At 38.4% G+C, this 23322-nt stretch overlaps 1 protein-coding gene across 5 annotated transcripts in view; it reads right to left on the reverse strand.

Moving 5' to 3' along the window:
• Nucleotides 1–7363: 7363 nt before the first annotated feature.
• Nucleotides 7364–23322, reverse strand: part of LOC135713461 (USP6 N-terminal-like protein) — a 43020-nt gene continuing 27061 nt past the window's right edge. For 4 of the 5 annotated variants that reach the window (XM_065236574.1, XM_065236575.1, XM_065236577.1 and 1 more), the window contains one exon: nt 7364–10040. In XM_065236574.1, the coding sequence (XP_065092646.1) occupies nt 8249–10040 (1792 nt within the window). In that variant the 3' untranslated portion in view covers nt 7364–8248. The remainder of the gene's footprint in view (nt 10041–23322) is intronic. The other variant, XM_065236578.1, reaches the window with a different exon arrangement.

Genomic DNA, 23322 nt, shown 5'->3' on the forward strand with positions numbered 1-23322 from the left:
ACATTGTTTTGTATAAAAAAAAAATTCGGAAATGTTTGACGGATATTCTTTATTAAACTTCAGTCGAAAGAGTTAGCCTTTTGATAAAAACGAGAATTCAAGCTGAACATTGCATTATGTCTCCACGGCCATGTAAATGCATTCCCAATTATTTTCAGCACGTAGATCGATAAAAGAAGTTTTTATCTAGCAACTAAAACGACAAACACAACAAGAAATGGTTATGTGCTCAAGTTATTAACGAAATAGAAAGTCGACGAAGAGAATCGATCAATATTACTTAGAACTTAATGCAATGTTCAGCTGGAATTAGTTAAGTTTTGCAAATCCTCCTACTTCGGTTAGCGCGAAAAGGGCCATACAAGTTTTGTTTGTACAAGATGAAGGTTCTTCAAATGTTACGTTAGGTAGTGATTGACATAGTGATGGAGAATATTTCCCTCGAATTTATGGAGCATTGAAAAATAAAACACAAACTAACATGTGGTGGTAAACTATAACGAACAAAGCTTGGTGCACAGGTAAACAAATGAGGCACGCGACGCCTCTGGATACAGACAAAACGTTTGCTACGACTACCACGATAAACTCTCACTGCAACACAGCTCAATCGGAGTGGTAGAAGGATAATGATATATTGCTTGCCGGCTTTGTTGCAATATACACGGATGAGGATATAGCCATAGAGGTAACTCTAAGACCAGAAGGTCCCGAAATAACGTGCACAACTTTTTGGCTCAGCTCTGGTACTATCTTCGGTCCCAAGCTAATCGACTCACCCCTCGAAACATAGGAAAAACCAATAACCCTGTGGTAGATAGAGTTGGTGTGGAATAATAATAATGAAATAAATAAAAACTTGAGAGGTGAGTCAAGTAATGAAACACTCAATTTGAGTTAATCTAAATTAGAGTGGAGCGTGGCAGAAGTGATAATAGAGAGATGCAAACAAAATCTCATGCTTAGTGAGGGGAAATTCTGACACAGCACGGAGGTATAAAAACGAGCTACCTAAGCTCGTAGAGGTCATTCTTGTAACTAACTTTGGAAGCAACGGAGACCAAACAGCAGCAGTAGCAGCAGCAGCAGGAGCATCAGCAGCAGGAGCATCAGCAGCAGGAGCATCAGCAGCAAGAGCAGCAGCAGTACTGGAAGCAGATCAGTCGAGATTCGTGTAGCCGTGACCGAGGCTGGAAACCTCGGTCCGGTCACGACAAACCCCTCATTTTATCTGTCAAACTTTCATAGCGAATCAAAACAAACATTGCGTAGTAGTAGAATTTCGACTAGATTAGGGTACGTCAATCGTTTGCTTGGGACCAATAGGCTACTAAAGTGGTGAGCCAATTTAAAATCGTTAGTTTCGTATTGATTGTTGATATAGCTTGATCTGAATCGAGAAAAGACATAACAAAAAAATTCCCATTAACACACGTGTATCATCTTCGGCTTTACTTCGTGAAGCAGCTTGCCAACAATTTGAATCGTTACCTTCTACCGCCCCGAGTGAGCTGTGTCGCACGGGCTGCTTGTCATGAAAAAGAAGGAAGAAGATTATATCATTATTGCTTTCCACTTCTGACATAGCGTTATCATTCGTTCGTTGATCGCTTGTCATTTTGTCATTTGGAGATATTTTTGACTCCTTGACCGAAATCCAAGATGGCTGACCTATAATTACGATGGATTTCAATCGAAGACAGCGGGCATTTATTCAAGGTGGCGGTCATTAGAAAGCGAATATGCGCAATTCATACCATGTAATATGGGTATCTCCGGAATGGGATCGACGAGTAGAAGCGGAAAATGTATGTATGTCACTATTTTGGAATCTAATTTGGCAGACCCAAATACAAGATGTCGGACAGAGAATCCGCAATTGATACATGTATAACTACGGAATTGGCTCAACGACACTACCTCGAAAGCCATTACCCTGAATCTATTTAAAAAACTTGATTAATGGGTATTAATTACTACAAAACTCAAAACAATAACTCATGTTTGAAGTGAAAATACCACCAGGAGGGTGAAAGTGCCAGTGTTTATGATCATGATACATTATATCGTACAACCATTTTTTAATAATTCAATAACACTTTTATCAAAATTAAATTTTCACATAGAAACCCGACAAATACGAAATCGAAATTTGTGATAACAAACCGTACAAACTATGTCAAATTTGAAACAATGAATCAGATAATGACAACTTACAATAAGCATAGCGAAACAATTGACTTTACAATGACAAAAGCCAACTTACTTCAATTCACGAATATAATTGAAGTAACTTGGCTTTTGTCATTGTAAAGTCAATAGTTTCGCTATGCTTATTGTAAGTTGTCATCATCTGATTCATAGTTTCAAATTACGAACACGCAAAAATAATACAATGTAAACAAACAGTATCTTGATAGTCTAGTTTTTTTGGATAAAATATTGTTAAATGACAAAAAAATGTAATTACCATTACCATGTATCAAAACGGTCTACTCATGATTGACGACAAATAAATAAATAAAGGAAAAAGATAATTACATTTAAGAGTTGAGTCAAGTTTTCCTCAATTTCACGTGACATAATTGATGAATCGCCAATAACTATATTAACAAGATTTTTTGCACAGTTTGTCACAAGATCGGAGGTGCTAGGCTGGATGTTACCAGAATGCTTGTTGAAATCTGCAAGATTGTCCCAAGCATGGTCGACCAGTTTAGGTGGGTAGTCAGGGTACAAGTGCCTTGACATAATACAAAAGATCCTTTACTTTATTGGGTCTGAAACCAGGAACGTCAAGAAAGGACAAGATGCAGACAAGAATTGGAGGCTCCGCATCTCAGAAGTTGTTACAGAGCAACAGATTGCAGAAGTCAAAAGAGTTGACTTTGTTGGTACCTCAGACCCGACCATGGCCAGAGCAGCCAGAAATACATTGAATGCTGCAATGGCCGAAGAAATAACAAATTATTGGACTAAGGTACCATCTGGGAATACATACATAACTGCAGGTATGATCATTGTTTTCACCTACAAGAATGGCAATGCTCCTACAGCACAGCCATTGATCCATGAAAATGGAGTTTTCTTGTTAGGTAACAGTGAAACAAGCCACAATATTGGGTTTGTTCATCCTTAACAAATTCACCACCCTGGCCCTGTGCAAAAGGCCATGAAATTTTGACACCACTTGCTGGTGCAATTTTATCCAGGGACAGTATCGATAAGATGATGAATGACCCCATAATTAGTGCTGCAATTGGTGCAAAATGCAAATTGATCGATGCCATCAACAACAGTGCACAAAACGGTGGCCAATACTTGTCTGGCAGCATTGACTGACATTGCAGCAGCATGTGTCATTGTCGGAACATCAGCTGTTAAAAAACCTGAGTAGAGGAAGAGCATTGTCCATAGGACAGTCAAACAATTCACCAACCAGAAAAGGGCTGGTGATCGTGAAGTATTTGCAGTATTCTGCAAGTATGCTACTGGTGGTGTTGCTGAGGAGTGGACATTTGATGCCATTATTCTGACTGAGTACGAGCATATCAGAGTGACTGCTATGGCAATGAGAAAAGCAGCCCTTCAAGCTATAGTTCTGGAAAACGAATTCCGCCGCTCCTGCCAAAAATTGTGGACCTTTTAAGGCCACAACAACATGACTTCCAACAAACTGGACCATCAAAGCCTAACCCAAGGAATGAACAGGAAGAGATGATTGATATTGAAACTAACAAAACCACACCAACAGAAGAACATGGATCTAGCTTCGTGGCACCATTGTCTAAATCTGAGGAAGAATACTTGGATAGAGAAATGCCAGATGAAGAGAAGGAATTTGATACAGGATATGGCAAATGTGGTGTCCATGAAGACATATACACATCTCATCCATGTTCTTGTGACCATTCAATGGTAAAATACCCCAATCATAACAAGAAGCACATATATAATCCTGAGGGGTGTTTGGTTTGTTATAAGGCATTGTTTCAGATTCAAGGCAGTTGGAAGGATGGCTATGTAAGTTTATTACAGAACAAGCATATGCAGGGATTTGTGCGGCAGATGACTACTTTTCCATCATTTTACGGTAAGCGCGACAAGGATCTATATGTCTTGATGAGGCTGAGCACTATGGAAATGAGCCCTAAGGTTAGAGGGTTAATTGGATCTTTATATGGATGCGAAGTTTTGACTACATGGTGCCAAATGCACGAAAAAATGAGACACAGCTAATTTAGCTGGCAGGGAATAATGTTTAGTACCGAGCCGGCTAATAGCTTGTAAACTCATTGTATATAACATTTTATTAATTGATTTTATATTTTATTGTCTGAACTCACGTTTATATTTATATTTTGTATAGGTAAATAAAAAAACTCCTTCAACACTGTGCACCTTGTGCACGTTTAGATGTGAGGGAACCCACTGCATTGTATCCACTTGTGACGCATCTAGGATTTCGGCAACTCGAAAAGCTACAAACTGCCGGTACCTTCGTTGATATGATCGCAACCAGGATAAAACAGTTCTTGAAGGTGATCAGAATGCTCGTTTCTTAATTTGCAAAGTGTGGTTTTCTTCAATAGATTTTGCCAATCTTGCTCCAAGTACGGCTGCCTGCAGTTCAAGATGAGGAATGGACATACGTTTTAAAGGAGTTACTTTCGTTTTTGATAATACCAGTGAACATCGAATTTGACATCTATCGATAATGCGAAAATATGCAACGGCAGCAAACGCGTCCTTGCTTGACTTGCATCCACAAAAATATGTGGTTCCAAGTTTCCATAACTTTCTGGATCGTAACCACCTACATACTCTTACTTCATCAAGGTTCCTGAATGAAGACGCCGAGTGGGGCTCTATTCTGATTGCCTGTTTTGGTTTACGAAATGACCACGGACACGTCGTCTTCATTCCGAAAATATCCATGTTGTCTCACTTTTATTCCCGGAAGTCACCAACTTAAATTTCAAAATGACATCGGGCATTGATTTTCAACCTCTATTGTAACACGTCTGGAGCAAGATCTAGGAAGTGTGCGACGCTCGAGAAACTGGAGACAAGCAGCATTGAACCGAGTTTGTTGGCGCAACATTGTAACGCAGGACCTGAACTGCCGCTCTTCGCATGTCGGTCCCATGGCAAAAATCAGCAAGCCGAGAAAATCGCATTTGGCTGTCTTTCCAAACTTTTTCAGATCAAAGTTTATGAATTCATCCAGTATTATGAAAATTTGCATTGTAACTCAGCTTTGATAAAAAAAAAAATGCTCGGATCAGCAAAAGTAAAAGTAAGTAGGCCTTGTACTGCCTAGAATCGCATATCAGTCCCATATGTATTGTCGCCAATTTTGAGATAACAACGTTATCCACTATCAATTGGCATCTAGTTTCATATTATGTGAGAAAACTACACGCTAACTTGAAAGTACTCATTAATGAGTAAAAAAGACCCATTTTGAAGAAAAGTGGCTTAACTCATTAATGATTAAACAATTTTACCCATTAATGAGTATCTGTTACCCATTAATGATTAACAATTACTCATTAATGGGTAACAGATACTCATTAATGGGTAAAAAATTTACTCATTTAATGAGTTAAGCCACTTTTCTTCAAAATGGGTCTTTTTCAACCATTAATGGGTACTTTCAAGTTAGCGTGTACGGACTTTGATCGTGAAAAATGTGAAAACAACATCAAGCCAGTTTGTAATCGCACATCAGTCTCATTCTGAGATCGTTGCAATTCGTCTTTTTGAATTGCCATATTTTTCGGTGATATAACAAAACATGCAATCTTCATTGCAAATTATTATAACTCGAAAAAAAATATCAATAAATTAGCTATGATTTTTCAAATATTTACATTGAAATTGCACTTCGTACCTTTGCCTTTTCTCAATGCCTACTTTGTTATATGAGACTGATATCCGATTCTAGGCAGTGTAGGGTGTCTTACACATTATCACAAACCGGAAGTTGTCATCCTTTATTTAATATCAGTCTCTGTTCCGCAATCTATAGTGCCAATCACCGACGGACATCGATTGTCATCCATTGACGGTAATCGAATGTGCAGGAAAACAGGGGTGAGACAGCAGTCACGCTTACCACTACACCATCGGCGCCGGCTTTTTGCCATATGCCGTCGAACATCGGTTTTCGGTCTCTAGCAAGAAATCAAAAATAAAAATGACAAATTGACAAGCGATCAACGAGCCGAATGATAACACTATGTCGGAAATGGAAAGTAATAATCTTCTTCCCTTTTTTCGGCCTTTGCAATATAGCTCGGATGGCAATTTCTAGAGCTTATCCACAGCAAACAAACAGTTTTAGTTTCAGCTTACACACTAATCCAGCATTTAGTTGTTCGGTATTTTTTGTACAGGGCTTACACGGTAAAACGAAAGATTTACTGAAAATTCAGTTTAAATCAGGTGAATAACCGTCGTTCTGTAAAACACAAACTGAACTTCGGTATCGTTTGATGCAAAATACTGTACACAGAATATTTATTTACTGAGAAAGTCGTTAATTTCCAAATTTTCGTGGTTTCACGAAAAGTCAGTAAAAATAATTACTGTGCAAAAAGTAGTCTTTATTTCTTTACCAACTGGTCAGCAAAATAGCCAAAAAAAAAAACAAGGTTTACCGACCACGAATTGTAAAACTCTAACCTGTCAATTTTATTCCCGCCGCCATTTTAGCTTCAGTAAAATCCGGGAGCAAGTGTTTAACCCCCCGGTTTGCCAAAATTTTAATTATATCATGAATTATATCATGACGGAACTGAGAAAGCTCAACAGCGAAATAGAAGAACCAGTTAGTACCAACACTTATTATTTACTCTTTTTGCAGTTCCTTGGTCTCCAATAAATTTTGATTAACAAAATGGATGTTTGCATTGTTTGCTTTCACTATCAACGGGCTATTTCGGGGTACGTCAAGGGATTAAGTCGTCATATTAATTGGCATATTATAAACGGTGAATTGCACCAGGATTCATGCTTTTATGACTGCACATTCTTTACTTTTAATAAAACTGGGTAGCACGGTATAATAATGAACCAAATAACTGACTTGTCAGTTAAATTGCAGCAAAATAAACAAAAAGAAAATACTGGGTTTTCCAGTATACGCAACTCGAACCAATTACTGAATGAACAGTTATTTTTGACAGATTGACTTAACGGACAGTTCGGTAATGCAAATTATTTCTGTGATGACTACTGGGCGATCCGCAATTCAAAAACCCAGTAAAATTTTACTGACTCCAGTAATCTAAAGTTAGTGTGTAGTGAAACTGCTTAAATTAAAGAAAAATCATCTAGAAACAAATTAAAACTAGGGCTGTGGTTATAACGCAAACGATCAATTTGATGTTGAAGTATTTGAACTAGTGTTATCTTCAAAATTGATGGCATCCTGTCGTATAATAGTATTCACTCGTTGTTTTTGTGGCACAATATTTTCCGGTAAACCTCTGATGAGCACGGTTGTTCCAGCAATCGCAAGTGCTTAAACTGACGAACTATAATCGATAATCTTTAGTGAAACCGAACTGAACATTATATGCTACATGATGCTACAACAATACGAACCAAAAGTCGGGTGCTACAGAGCATTGCTAAGGAGTATTTAATTATCAAGGAAACGATTTTCAACCGCATTGTAACATGTTTGGTGTCCTATGAATTTACGGAATGCTTATGCCCTATATCCTATCATAACCAGAACAGAGTCAGATAAAATCCGAAAACGAGAGATTGCTTCAGGCAGTGTGCGCCGGTTCGCTAATACCGGCTACTATAACCATGTTTTTCTTTTAACCTTGCTTCATTGCAGTGTTTGCCTAATTGGGATATATTGCCATTTCACTGTACTTATGTTTTACTAACACTACTTTCAGTAAGCAAAATAAATGCACGTTAATGAGAATTTTTTGCTTGCATCATCGCGAATGAGTCAGTGTTAAAAACGAATTAAAATTCTCAATTTGATTTTTTTCATAACATGAAGCTATTTCGAAATGGAAATATATTATTCGATAAACAATATGAGAGAATTTGTAACCTTCGCTCGACCACGTTCCTGTGTGTATAAAAACTTATCGGTTAAAAAAATCCTAAACTCTAACAATTGGAATGATGCATAGAGAGAGAAAGATAGATTGAGGCTTATTATTAGCTTGACCAAAGCAGAAAACAGTTTAGTCATTGGCGTTTATCTACTTTTTTAGCCGGAACTGTACGACTGTGACTGATTTACCTTGATTCGAATTTTGTTGGAATCGGTTGTCTGCTGGATTTGATGTGCCGAGCTGGACGAACCAATTCGTGATCGACCCATGCTCGAATCGTACTGACCTCGTTGCGTTGGACTGGACAGGGTTGGGGAAAACGGACCGGCTGGTATTCGACTTCCGGTGGTATTTCGACCGTTCGCATGGGCGGAGACGCCAGTGGGGGAAAGGGGAGAAGTGACCGGCTGCTGTGATGTTGGAATTCTGGACTTGTGAGGCTGCCGTATGGAACCCTGCAGCGACGAAGGTGGTGATGTTGGAGATTTAATGACTGGAATGCGGGATCCAGCTGGTTGTTGTTGGTGTTGGTGTTGCTGTTGATGATGTTGTCTTGCGGCAAAAGCCGAGGAGGCTGTTGAAGAACTTGACTCGTTGGTGTTTCTTCGATTGGACGACGTTAGCGGAGAGGACAGTTCCAATCGGAACGAATCCGTAGAGTATTTGTTGCGTTTCACACTGTTACTCACTGGGATGGAGGAGGATTGGCTTGGGACGGAAGTTTTGCGGCCGGCAGTGGTTGGAGACAATAGCGGAACAGATTCGTTGCTTGGACTGTTTACGATAGTTGAGCTATTTTGAACATATTGCACCTGCCGTTTAGGTGGAGGACTAGTGGAAGACTCGTCCGAGGATTTATTTAGTAACTTATCTTCATCGTCGCCTTCATTGTTGAAAAATCGGTTGTATTCTTGCAGTGCATTATTATCCAGTTGATTATCCAACAGTAGATCGTAATCAAAAGGACTGATATCGTTTCCACTTTCTCTGCTACTTTGTCGAGTTTTGAACGCCTTGTACTCGATGCTGTTGTACTCATGCCCATTACCCTCCGTAACTGTACCCCTAGTCGAAAGATTCTTGTACTGTATGTTGTAATCGCTCTTATGTCCTCTAGGAATCTTTTGCGAATTTATCGAAGCGTAAATCTCATACCGATCGTTGCTTCCACTTTCACTGCTATCGACGGTTTCGTAAATCTCGCTCTTTGTCATTCTGTTCCCCTTCGCTCGCACCATCTGACGTATAATATAATCATCATTGATATTTTTCAACAAACTGCTATTGCTACCTCCCAGATACTTATTTTTCGCCAGTTCCTCAAACGACGTCATCCTGTGTATATTATTCTCCGACCCATTTCTCACCCTAACCACACCACTTTGATTCAAACTGCTGTGACTTGTGTGGTGTTCCGGTACATATTTCCTTCCCTTCAGGTGACTACACTCGATTATAAACTCCCCGTCCAGCATCGGTGCCGGAGATTTCCTCGACATACTGCCACGTCTTGAACTGGACGTAGACCTTCCATTGATAGCATAATTCTGAATAGACGACGTCGTGCCATAGTCGCTGCCATACTCGAACCTACCGCTGCTATACGTGGGCTGATACAACTCAATTTCGCTATTCCTCCTGGTTTTCGAGTCATCCTCTTCTTCATCGTTGTAATTACTCAGTCGACTTACCACGATCGGTGTACCGGCACCGGAGTAATTAGAACCATTCGAATATCGATTCGTAGCTTTGTTGAAGGACTCCTTCTTGGCCACGGTGGCCGCCACAACCGTAGTGGTGGAGGCCGAATGCGGTGTACTTTTCTGCAACTCTTCTGGTGGTGCCGGTGGAACGTAGATGCGCACAACGTCCTGCGGGGACATTGCCCGGGGCGTTTGTTGAGTCGAAGGACTGCGAGCTACCACACTTATTGAACCGATGGCGGACCTGTGGAATAGACGCAAAATCAAGCGGATGAGTCATCGGTGGGAACACGAAAAAAGAGGCATGCAATTAAATGTGCCTCCAATATGTACCGGAATAGGCGTGCGCTAGATTGGGACTATTCAAATTCTGATCGAATGTACAGAAATGGACAAAGGTAAAGACCCAACATAGCGCACGAATCCTGTAAAGTTTCCTGAGAATAATTCGTGCTTATCTTTTGTACAGTGCTATCAACTACCTACTTCTACACATTTATTGGAACAAAGCCCGACAAATACGTAGTTCGTGATGCGCCTATATACCTGAAGTATTGATATTTTATCTACAGATCCAGTAACTTAACTTGCTTAGAGAAAATTTTAGAATTCAGTCTCAATAGGTTTACAAGTAGTATTTCCAAGCCATCACCGGAGGAAGGTCTCGAGGCTGAACCGGAGTTGCGATGACCTCTCAGTGTTACAAGACACGCATCAAACGTGGATGTTACATGAGAAGTGCGTTATTCCAAGTGGTTCCCCAGCTCTCGTCCGCAATATCGAGCAGAGGGCAATCCAACTTGGACAAACCTAGAGTATCCGGAAGATTCATGCAAAAAAATGCATTGTGACGCCACCCAATGCTAAAGAGCAAAGCGAACACCCTAATAAACAAATATCACAAACGAACGATAACCCAAATAGTAGAACCAGTGACGCAGCCAGGATTTCTGTCTGGAGGGGAAGGGGTTGGATTTAAAAATGAATTCGGAGGAAGCTGACAGAATCTTTCGAGATTATATTAATGTAATGAAGAAACTAAATGTAGGGCAAATGGCTCTAATGTTGGCCTATGGATCTAAGATTGGGCCCATCGCTAAAAATCTGTTATTTATCAATTTTATCTAGATAAACACGTCATTGAGACGGTACTAATGCATATTTTTGGTCGCTATTGAAAATTTAGTCGATTGCTGAATTTATGTATGGGTCCGAAATAGGGGCATTTAGGCCGATCCAGGTGCTGGCCTACCCGGTTTTGGCAACACAACCCCATCTGCTATAACTTTCCTTAGAATATATTAGTGCGTTATGGACATTTTTCATGAAGAGTGGTCCAGTACAATTTCAAATTACCTAAATAAAGCGTTCCATACATTTTATAGAATGCAAAAATAAAAAAAAAACAGAAATCTCGTGTTGCCAAAAACGGGAAGGATTCGCATTCTATCCTAGGGGCATAAATTAATCCAAATCATCTTCATCTTCATGGTGACCAGCAAATCTCGATTAGCAATTGTCCCTTTTTTCTCCCGGAATTTTAATTAAGCACAAAACTGAATGCGATTAAGCCGAAGGTTAAATGGATAATTTCCGAGATAATTTCTAAGACATCAGCACCTTAGCTGGATCTTGAATTTGGATCTGCAGCAGGTTCGAAGTCTTCCTTCAGATTAATTTCCTTTCACAGAAATCTCTCCAGAATTCTTTCTCTTGAATTCTCTCTGGAAATCCCCTGAAATTGTTTATATAATAGTACAGAAATTCTCTGTAGAACACTCCAAAAAATTCTTAAAATTCATCCTTTCTTCGAATTTTAAACTCTTTTTAAGAATTCACTTGAGCTTCATTTTTTTAAATTAGCATGAAATTCTCCGTAGTATTCACCTCAGACCAACAATTGAAAAGGGCCTATTAGCTTTTGTGAGCAAAACTTGTAATCCCCCATCTGGCAGGGGAAATTCTCCTGCCGAGAATTGTCTTCAAATTTTGCTCAGAATTATCTTGGAGTTCTTCTAAATTCGTCTAGAAATACCTTTCGAAATGCACTCGAACTATCTTTATAAATCTTCGCCGAATTATATTGGAATTGTACCCTCAAAATTCGCGTTCCTTGGTATTTTTCAAGAATCCTGGAATCCTTTTCACTATTGGGAGATCTAGTAAAAACTCTCCTATAGGTTTTCCTAAAGCTCCCTAGAAAATATTCTCTGAAAAACCTTGGTAAACCTTGATAACCTCTAGAATTCATTCTAAAATCTGCTCAAACTTGTTTTGGAAGAAAATTCTAAAATTCTTCTAATAGTTCTTCAAAGTGATTGTAGTTATCCTGAAAATCTAGAACAGTCTTGATTGAGTCTTGATCAGGGTCTTGAAATCTACGAGGTATATTTTTCCAGATTTGTCAACTAAATTCATATGATTTTCCCGGTGACTTCAAGTTCCAGCTTTTTTCCGGTTTTCCCAATTCACTAGTCACTTTGCATTTCACATATGAAACACATGTTTTTAATCACATTATATTTGTTTTGCCTTGAGCACATTTTGAGACCCAGCTCCGTAAGAAAAATTATTCCGGATAATATGCTTAACTAAAAGCTAATTCGGATTCCTCCAGTGGGAAAAAGTAAAAACAACGCTTTCATCTCCAAAATTATGTAAGGTAATTCCATCTTAATTGCAATAGCAGCAACATTACCATACTAAAACTTTACTGTGAAGCTAATTTGACGAACCAACCAGGTTTACAATGAAGACCTAGAATACTTAATACAGCCACTCTATGCTGTCAAAGCAATGCTTGTCTACGTATCTTTAATCATAAAAGTGCTACTCCAATCAATAAAAAAACTCCCAAGCAAGACCATTATCCTGAATTCGCATTTAGTTAGTTCTCTGAACTAATTAAGCTGATAAGAACACAATAAGCAACAAGAACTAAAAGTATTCAGAAAAAAAATCATTATCTTCTCTTAAAGCTGGGTTTAGACAAGACAGGTCAATTGATCAACTCAGTTGAATTCAACTGACTTGAACGTGTAAACTATGCCATTCAACTGACTTGAATTGAAAAAAGTTGAACCAGGCTCAACTTTTCAAGCCAATTGAATTCAACTGAGTTGATCTATGACTTGTCTTGTCTAAGCCCAGCTTAACTTTAACCATTCTTCCATTTACTCAAAAGTGCTCCAATGCGCTCAAGGGGTTGATTTTTGTTGGACACAGCTGGATCGAGCAGACGCAGAATCTACTTGAAGGTTAAATTTTGTCAGACGCAATTAGGAGAGACGCACATTCCCATAAGCAGCTTAATTTTGCAACAAGTTACAACGTCTGAACGGAACGGAACTGATTTTTTATCTCGGTTCAACTCAGGATTCCCAGTGTGAGCTGAATTTATAATAGGCTCAAAACCATCAAAATACCCTTTTATTTGAGCGACTTTTGCTCCACTTGCTAAACTGCAACATCAAGCATTGAACAACCACAACTTCCCAACTCTTATTAAAATTTTAAATTGAAAACCATCCTCAAACTACAACTGTTATAAAGAAATATTTCCCTGACTTTAAATGAAATTCCCTGACAATCCCTGATTTTCCAGGTCCAAAAAGGAATTCGCTGATATTCCCTGATTTTCCAGGTTTTTTCAGGTAGTCGACACCCTGATTATCAAAGAGCTTTGGGGCTGATGTGGCTGGCAGCGAGGTGAGCGAAGGTTCTTAAACAACAATAATTTATGGTGTTACCTCTCACCCCAGCAGGCCTGGATGTTCTGAGGCATAACATCTCTGATCACGCCTTCCTACGGAAGGTAGTAAGGGAAGTAAAGCCGTTGGTCCCCGGTTCATGAGCTGATGGGTCGATAGGTAGGGTCCAGGTGTGGGAGCTGCCTTCCTGGCGTCGGTAGCATTAGTGCTCAGCACGGAAAACAAGATCGACGGAAAACAAAACCAAGGAAAAAAAAAGACCGTTTTGTCGTGATGGTTGAGTAATGCTGAGCTATTAGGGTGTTCATCACGGATGAAGCTGGCGAGCTGTATGTTGTTTGGAACGAGGGTGACGCGCTTGGCATAAATGGCCCACAGCGGCTCACGACGAGCAACTGAATCCGATCAGTAGCGCACCGCTTCTTCCTCCTTCTTCGGTGAATCGAGGGCTCTTGAGAGCAGCCTTGATAGCTAGCTGCTTGCGGGGAGCCTTTCGTTGTGTACTGGAGAAAAATGTACAACGTCACACCCCGAAAGCTGGTGCTGCTGCTAATGACGACCGGACACCACCACTCACCACACGCGATGATTGAAGAAACATCGTTCGGCGAGACCGGAAAGGAAAAGGGCTTTTTGCAGGCAATCGGTGATAATTTTGATCACTATTGCAACAGTTGAACATTTGTGTAATTTTCAATAGTGGCCTATTGAAAATTGATAAATTATTCATTTTAGCAGATTCGTAGAAAAATTTCCAATCGATTGGCTTGTTTAGAATTAAAATACTTCCACTATTGACATAGTTTTATAAGTGGTCAAAAACGGACCACTTTTCGTAACGCGGTCCATTTTGGTTTTTTTTATTGCACCCCCCATATTCGTTGCCGAAAGACGTAATCCTACGTAAAAATAGTACACGGCGATGCTCCCGCTCCCACTAGGTGTACGTTAGACTGATGCAAAATTGGACTTTTTTGCTCCACAGTGCTTAAATGGTGTCAAGTCGGGTCCTGATTAGCCTCCCAAAGTTACAACTCATTTGGTTAGAAACAAACTTCGCACAAGCCATTTGAAGTTTACATGTAAATTACTATGGGAAATCTCAACTTTTTGTTCATTGCCTTCTAGTCTTTTTCCATATTGAGCTGCGAAACAGTTTGATAGCCATTCTTATAGAAAATTATCTCAGCTACAACTTTGCTGAAGATCGTTTCTATGTAAAACGAGACAGGAAAAAGTTATTAATTATTTAAGAGATTGGTAAACTTATGACATGATCAAGCAGCTGCTCTGTGGCAACACTGTATTTTGCAGTGTGACATAGTAGCCATGATTTTTGTGTCCTATTCAACACCCCAGAAACACCAATGTTGCCTGCTGAGCAGTTGATTGAGCATGATCATAAGACATCAGCGCATTGAACCATTTATAACTTTCGATCCTTGCATTTAATCAAAAAGTGGTCTTCAGCAAAGTTGCAGCTGGGAAAATTTACTATAAGTACAGTGAAAGTTTTCGAAGCAGACCGATATGGTGAATTATTAGATAGACATGAACAAAAATCTTGGTTTTACCATAGTAATTCCCATACAAACTTCAAATGGTTTGTGCCATCTCAGTTTCTCACCAAATGGGTTCAAATTTTGAGAAGTTAGTCAGGATCCGATTTGGAATCGTTTAAGTATTGTGGAGCGAAAATTTCAAATTTTGCATCACTCTAATAACCATACTCAGATAGCAGTGTTAATCGATAACTTTCCATCTGTCAAATTTTAACCAAAAAAGTCAGCTAGTGTCAGCCTCTAATCTTATTTCATCTTGGCTTAATTTTTTGTAAATGCAAACCATTTAACGAGCAGAGTCAGTTGTGCGAGCAGCAAGGCTAAAGACCCACGCACATTAGATCCGGTCAGACGCGTTGCGGCAAAGTGACAGCTACATCTATTGTCTAACTGTCTAACGTCAACGCAACGCAAACGGATCTAATGTGGGTGGCCCTTAACAGATTGTTTGGATGCAGTTTTCAACAAATTCAGTTTTAGGTAAATTTTCGGCCTTTTTGGTTTATGGCCATTTTTGGTACCTTACACTCTAAGCTACGATTACCTAAAATTATCGGTAAATAATTATCGGTATTCTCTACCGATAAAAATCGTTACTTTTTACTTTAACCCTCCGTTACTCTCGCCAACTTTTGTAACACGAGTACTCGCGCGTTGTACTTTGTACAACAGTGTGAGTTTTCCATTGTCATTTTGCAGTCGAGCTACCAATCGATATGAATCCAACGAGTATTCCTTAAAAAAAACAGTTAACCCCCAAAAAATGCGGATAATAGAGAAAATGTGAATGGAAACCGCGTAAACGGTGTCCGTACTACGTGGGATTTGACTTAATTTTGGATTTGACCAGATAGAAAGTTACTGTCTTCGGCAAAGTTGTTCTAGAGATCGCTGGTGGAGACTAATTCAGAATTTTCTCACTACGTAGCGGTAGAATACATGTGAAATTCTCGCATGTGATAGGGGAAATGACGGCTTCGGCATGGCAGACTATTTTCGGCAACCCAAATTGAAACGCTAATTTCACTGGATGTTCTCAAGAAAACACTTCGCTGAATGTATTCAAACGATTCTTTAGGCTTTCAGCTTCAATTTGATTATATTTTTACCACTGAGAAAAAGCAATCTAGCAGGGTTTTCTTGAAATGAAACACACGCACTCTAAAAGGCTGCTGATTTCGAGTTGCCGATGAAAGCAAAGCTGTTTAACACGCAGCTCAAATAGAACGGTTGCCGAAAAAAAGATGTTGCCCACAATAGTCACTCTCACTAGAGAAGATTGGAGCTTTGTAAAAGCGTTTCAAAACAGTTTTTGACAATTATTTCGACTGAAATTGTTAGAGCAGCTGGCAGCAAAAGATTGTAAACAAACCAATACTGCATATGTGTGCGTTCCTGAGAGAAAAAGGCTATAGAAAGATGGTCGCTGCTTAGGTTGCCGAGAATACGTAAATTCCCCTATATCTCGAGATCATGAACAGATAGAAAGTTACTGTCGTCGACAAAGTTGTTCAGGAGGTCAAAGTCTATTGCTTGGTGTACAATAGTTGAGAATTTCCTTATAAAATATCACGAGATCCTGACCAAATAGAAAATATCACGAGATCCTGACCAAATAGAATGTTACTGTCTTCGACAAAGTTGTTCAGGGAGCCAAGGCCTTTTGGCTGGGGGACATAAATTCAATTTTTTTTCACATCATTGCGCTTGTATACACGTATAATTCTCGTATTAGATATATTTCGAGACCTGCTAAACTGTCATCGGCACAGTTGTCCAGGAGATCAAAACTTTTTCGTTGGTACACTACGCGGTGCTTGGATATACGTGAAATCTTCGCAAATATAATATCTCGAGATCCTGAACAGCTAGAAATTTACTGTATTTGGCAAAACTGTTAAGGAGATAAAGATCTTTTGGCTGATGAACAGTAGTTCAGAAATTTCTCAAAACTTGGCGGGCAATTCTCGCATATCAAATATCATAAAATAAAAAAAAAAACAATGTACATCAGCCTAAGTGACATGAGACGAATATATTCTGGATTTATTTTACTGGTGAAGATTTTCATGCAGATTTGTGGATACATAAATTGGGTTGAGTTGTTCCACTTGTATACATCTGAATAAATTAGTGGTAACACGTATCTCAGATGCAAAACATTATTTTAAAAGATCAATATTGCTGAAACTTCCACCAAATGGATGTTTAGAGTCTCCCTTTCATTTAAGGCTAATTTCAAAATGTCTTATCGAGGGGTCTAGAACAAAAAAAAATCCCTGTATTTACGTGTGCACGGACAACGAGACTAACTCAGAGAGTGAGGCACTTTTGCTCAGTTGAATGGAGAAATATATAAAACCGTACACTCCCGAAGATAAGTTTAAGGACACGCCCTAAAATCGTTTTTGAAAGGAAATACGAAGAGGCAAATTGCTCAATGTCATTTTAAAATATTGTATACACCAAAGGTTCACCCAAAGTTACACTATTTTTCAAAATTTACTCTGAAGAATCATGATTGATTTTCTCAGAATTGACTTGGAAAAAAATTGAAACTAAAAGTAGTAGTAGAACCCTTATGCTATACCATTCATACCATTCAAATAACCTAAGGAGATCAAAAATTGGACGTAAAATGAGAGAGCTTTGCCGCATGTACAACTTTGACGATGACAGTTACTTCCTGACCTTAAGCTATAGCATATACAAATATTTTAGATGCACACTAGCGTCGCATACCGAAAATATTATGAACTATTTACTGTTCACCAGCAAAAAAGCTTTGAAAACTTTGCCGAAGACAGTAATTTTCTAGCTGTTCGGGATCTCGAGCTGTAGCATATATGAGGATTGCACGCGTATACTAGCGCAGTGCAGTGAGAAAATTCTGAACTACTGTTCACCAGCCAAAAGACCTTAGCCTCCTGAACAACTTTGCCCAAGACAGAAACTTTCTATTTGGTCAGGATCTCGAGATATTTTATGCGTGAAAATTTCACGTGTATACTAGCGCCGCGTAGTGAGAAAATTCTGAAACATTTTGCACCAAAAATAGACTTCAACCTCCTGAACAACTTTGTTCAAGACAGTAACTTTCTATCTGGTCAGGATCTCGAGTTATATCACAGGCGAGAATTTCACATTTCACTAGCGCTACGTAGTGAGAAAATTTGGAACAACTGTCCACGAGCAAAAATTTTGTGATATCCTGAACAACTTTGCCGAAAACAGTAATTTTCTATCTGGTCAAGAACTTGAGATGTTTTGTATGCAAGAATTTCACATGTATACTAGCACCATGAAGTGAGAAAATTCTGAACTATTGTTCACCAGCCAAAAGACCTTGACCTCCTGAACAACTTTGTCGTAGACAGTAACTTTCTATCTAATCAGAATCTCAAGATATAGCATTTGCAAGAAGTGTACATGTATACTAACGCCACGTGGTGAGAAAATTCTTAACTACTGTTTACCACCCAAAAGTTGTTTATCTCCTTTACAACTTTGCCGAAGACAGCAACTTTCTTGCTGATCAAGATCTCGAGGTATTGAATATGCGAGAAAGGCACGTATATACTACCCAAGTAACCACGAAGCTGTATATAGATACATTAATTTTGCTCTATAGTATAGTATAAGATACATGATATAAAGCAGTTTCATCTTACATGTGCAATTAAAGCAGTTTTAAAGTCGAAAAGGGCCCCACTACTGTCAAATTAAAGTAGCATCCGCAAGTCTCTTGCCAGCCATGTGTTATTGTTGCATGTGCCATTAGCATGCTTTTGATCAAGGATAGCTAGTGCATATGCTGTATATAAATCCTAAAACATGTATACTTAGGGCAAGATTACTTTTTCAAAAGCTGAATTACTGTTTCGCTTGCAATGTTTTATTGCATTATGAAAAGTAAATATAGAGCTTGAAATAAAAAAATAAATAAAAATAATGTGTTTTTACATTAATTATAATTATTATTACGTTTGCCGTACAATGTTTTGTAGATTTTATCTCATTCATATTAATTATGTATGCATCTAAATGAGGAATATATCAACGTTATTTTATTATGTACAAATTAATTTTACCTTAATCGGGATTCGAACCAAGATTTCTGACGATAGGACTATGAATGCCGGGCGCGTTGATGATCTGAACTGTAAATGCAATGGAATTTCATCTGGCAAATGCATCATTTAAAAGAAGCATCATTTCTCCAATACAATAATGCAATATTAATGCCACGTCCGGCAATGTGAATTTGTCGCCTCTCTCTTTCTCCCGTTGTTCTTATGTAACGAAAAGTTTGACGTCACTCATCATTGCATAAGAACAGCGGGAGAATGATAAAGACAACAAACTCACATTGCCGCACCTGTTATTCATAACATTGATATGATACGCAGAACGTGAAGCAGCTGTCATTTTTTCTGCCGCTCTGGTCAGAGCGCCGGTTTGCATTGTTAAGTCAAAAGTAATTGTTAGCACTTATCGTCAGGAAAATAGTTTTGGTCAAACAAGTAAGTTTAGTAACATTATCGTATACACGAATAATGTTTCTATCATTTTAGGCAATTAAACGGTAGCACAGCTCCAATAAAAAGGCCGTGGTTCAGCCCGAGGTTCGGCCAAATAATGTGAAATCGTGTGCTAAAGCGGCTAAAATGAAACCCGCTGCTGAAAAATACAACGCCAGGGAGACTGGAAATGAAGATTCTTCGTCTAAAAGGCAGCACACCCCTCTGTAGCCCTCAAAATCTCAACCAGGGTGGCCAGTGACTTTTCATTTTGAAATTCCCGGTTTTTTCCCGGTTTTCCCGGTTCAAATCTTAAAAATTTCCCGGTTGTTGATATTCAACAAAAAACGAAATCGTACGCATTTTTTAAAACGTGGCCTAAACTGTAAATTTTCAGTGGTTATTTGTGGGAAAAATGAAAGCCAAATTAAAGAAAGTGTTTTCTAAAGCTATAGGAAAAATTCAACTCTATGAGTCACTTAATGTATTCATAACGATTTATTGATCTTTCGAGATAATTTGCTAAATCGAATTCTACCACTTTTTATGATCGATACATCTTATGATTTCAAAGCCCTAGAATTTATTGAGTTACAGAAATTAAGGTCACTGGGCCAAATGCTATCTGAATCAATAGGTTATATAATAGGTGAATTGTGAAGAATAAGAGACTAAATTTAAAAAAATGTTTCAGTAAAATGAACTTGGTACAAATGAGAATTAGAGCAAATTGATAGTGATATCGGATAGCGAAGATGTGTATTCACTGAAAGATTATTTACTAAAAAGATAGATTCCCAAGATTCTGGGGATTTGAAATTTGTGTAGGGTCTGAAAATAGAACTTTTCATTAAAATTTGGGATTAATAACAATCTTCGTGATGCATGATTTAGAGAAAAAAAAAATAGTTTAAAAGCGAGAGTAAAATTTAAAAGTATTCAAAGTGTTAATTTCAAAAAAACTATTGAGGAGGATCCCACATAGTTTTCGAAGGAGAAGTTCAGAACAGAATTCCAGAATTATTCTGACATGAAGTCCTTAGAAATTGTTAGAAGTATTTGGAGGGATTTCTGTGGAGAAGATTGCAAGTTCTAAATTAAATTATTAGGTAATTTTTGAAGAATCCTTAGATAATTAAGATGAGACTAGAAACTAGAAACAGAGTTCTAAAAGTGTTCTGGCCACCCTAGTGTGAATGATTCATCAAAGAGCTCCAACAAAATTTATTGCAAAAAAAATTGCTGATAATGCTAATAGAAATTCTTTAAAATACTCCATGAGGTTTCTAAAAAATTTCAATGTTCGAAAGATTTATGCTAGAGTTAAAAGAAAATTTTGAAAAGGATTTCAATGAAATCAAAGTCTCCGAATATGTTTAAGTGAATTCTAAGACGGATTCCAAACAATTTCTTAGAAGGGGTTTCAAGGAAATTCCAAAAAGAATTCAATGGTAATTATTACGCAGAGTGTTTTCTGGTTAATTTTGAAAGAATTCTATAATAATTCAGAGCAGGATTCCAAGTTCATTCTGAAATTCATATCGTGAGAATTTATAAAAAAAAAATAAAACCCGGGGAAATAATAGTTCAGTTTCAGTTTTTTAAAATATGTTTTTCTTAAGTCCAGCATCTTCAATATTTTGTTTTAAGGCTCATGCACTTAACATTTGAAATTGAATCGCAAAAATCAATTTGAAATATTGCTGAGTGATTAAATTCTAAAAACAATAAGGCAGGAATCTGAATAAAATGCAGCAATTAGAGAAAGACATTCATTCGGTAAAAAATCAATCTGTTTTAATGATTTATTCTGAAATTCTGGTGTGAAAATATATTCCTATGGTGTGTCTAATTTATTTTTCCCGGTTCTCTCATCGAATTCCCGGGTTTTTCCCGGTTTTCCCGGTTACTTTCAAATTCCCGGATATTTCCCGGTTTTCCCGGTTCGCTGGCCACCCTGACTCAACGAGAAAGCCGCAGTTCATCCAAACGCAGCGCAATTGGAACATTGCCGCAAAAGCTCAACGCAGATGTCGCCACTGCATGATGATGATAATGTTGACAGACTGTATATAAAATTCGTGAAAATTAGCATTAAATCATAATTTTCATAAAGCCTGCGTGAAATCCTTCCAATATAACATTCGAATTGAAGAAGAAAACGTTTTTACGATCAGACTGATGTGCATCTTTGACTTTTCCAGGTGAACTTTTCAAGATATATTCATTTCATTTCACGGCTCCATCAATGCTACATCGTAAATATGATGGTAAACAGAAGTAAATTGCTCAATTACTCAAAATAAAGATGATTTGTCATCTTGTTATCACTTTGAAGACCATCTAGCACCATTTTATAGCATGGTGAGTAAATCAAGTTCCGGTGCGTTTTCCGTCGAAAATTGTGAGTATCAATATGTTTGCTTAAAAAAGGCCAAAATGAACATTTATTGAATATTGGCGTCCTATACAACCAATTCTCTATTACCACCAGCATGATACAACCTTTCCTAAGTACATTCACTTAATTTCCACTTTCATCTTTGTGAAAATCGCACATATTTACCATTTTCTGAAAAATGCAGCTGCGCAGGAGGTAACCTCTCCCTGTGGGTGCAAACTTGTTATGCATAATTTGCCATGAAAACATCTCCGATCCATACCGAAATAATAACAAATAGTTTTCAAATACGTTTTCTTACACGATTCAAGCAAAAGTTTCCACGGGAAATTATTATTTTTTCTTTATGGACCGATTTTCCCTAAAAAGCGTCTGTTTAACTTGGAAACTTTGGAAACTATCCTCCTTCTTGTAGTTCTCGCTTCGAAATGTAGGTGGCGAAAGCTTGGAAAAGTTTCACTGCAAGACGCCAATTGTTTGCTAAAATTGCAAAAACAAAACCCGCTGCAGTGAAAGCGAAGGCCGTGGAGAATGCATCTGAAGAGTCTGGATCGGAAGGGCAGCTCAGCTCAGCTGCTTCTGAAGGTGAAAGTGCTGTGAAAATACCAAAGCTGGAATTTCCAGATCCAGTAAGCAGCAGCAGCAGCAGTTTGAGCTTCAACTCCCAAGCTTTTGGGCCGGCATCATCGATCGAGCATAGGCTAGAAATTATGGAGAACAAGATGGACGACATGGGAAGGCAACAGGAAAAATGTTTGCTTCTTCTTGCACAAGCAAATGCCAAAATCGATTCCCTTTCATCGGCATTGGAGAAAAAGCAAACCGGAGAGGAACCTGAAAAATCGCTCGAGTTGACGTTGACGCTGAACCCGGTCAAAAGTTTGGAAGACTTGGAAGCCTCTGAGGAGCTATGCAAGGACGATTGCTATGTTGAAAAAGTCGTTCGTTCGATGGGATAAATTCACGGAACAAACCCTTTCAAAAACAATGGAGGTACCGTTTGTCTCCAAATGATCGATTTTTTTGTTGATAGGTTCAAACATATTATTTTGACAAACTAACTCCAATGAATGGTCAAGGCTGGGATCATTGTATCCCATGTTCGCTTCGGATTCACTGTGATGCGATTCCTGTTCGTCCGCTGGTTTCCACTCATGTTGGCCAGCAGTTGAAAATAACAATTCTGGTTGCGCCAAAAGTACGTCACTGCGTTTTTGTATTTTAACCTTACTGTTACACCTGTCAGATACTGTAGCTCGGATTTTGTTTCGAGAATTGGTTTCAGGTACTATTAAACAATATTTATTCACGCTCCGTTTAAAACAGCCACTTT

The sequence above is a fragment of the Ochlerotatus camptorhynchus genome, unplaced genomic scaffold, assembly GCF_037179485.1.
Source record: "Ochlerotatus camptorhynchus isolate MF236.1 unplaced genomic scaffold, CSIRO-AGI_Acam_v1.1 ptg000556l, whole genome shotgun sequence".
Lineage (NCBI taxonomy): Eukaryota > Metazoa > Arthropoda > Insecta > Diptera > Culicidae > Ochlerotatus > Ochlerotatus camptorhynchus.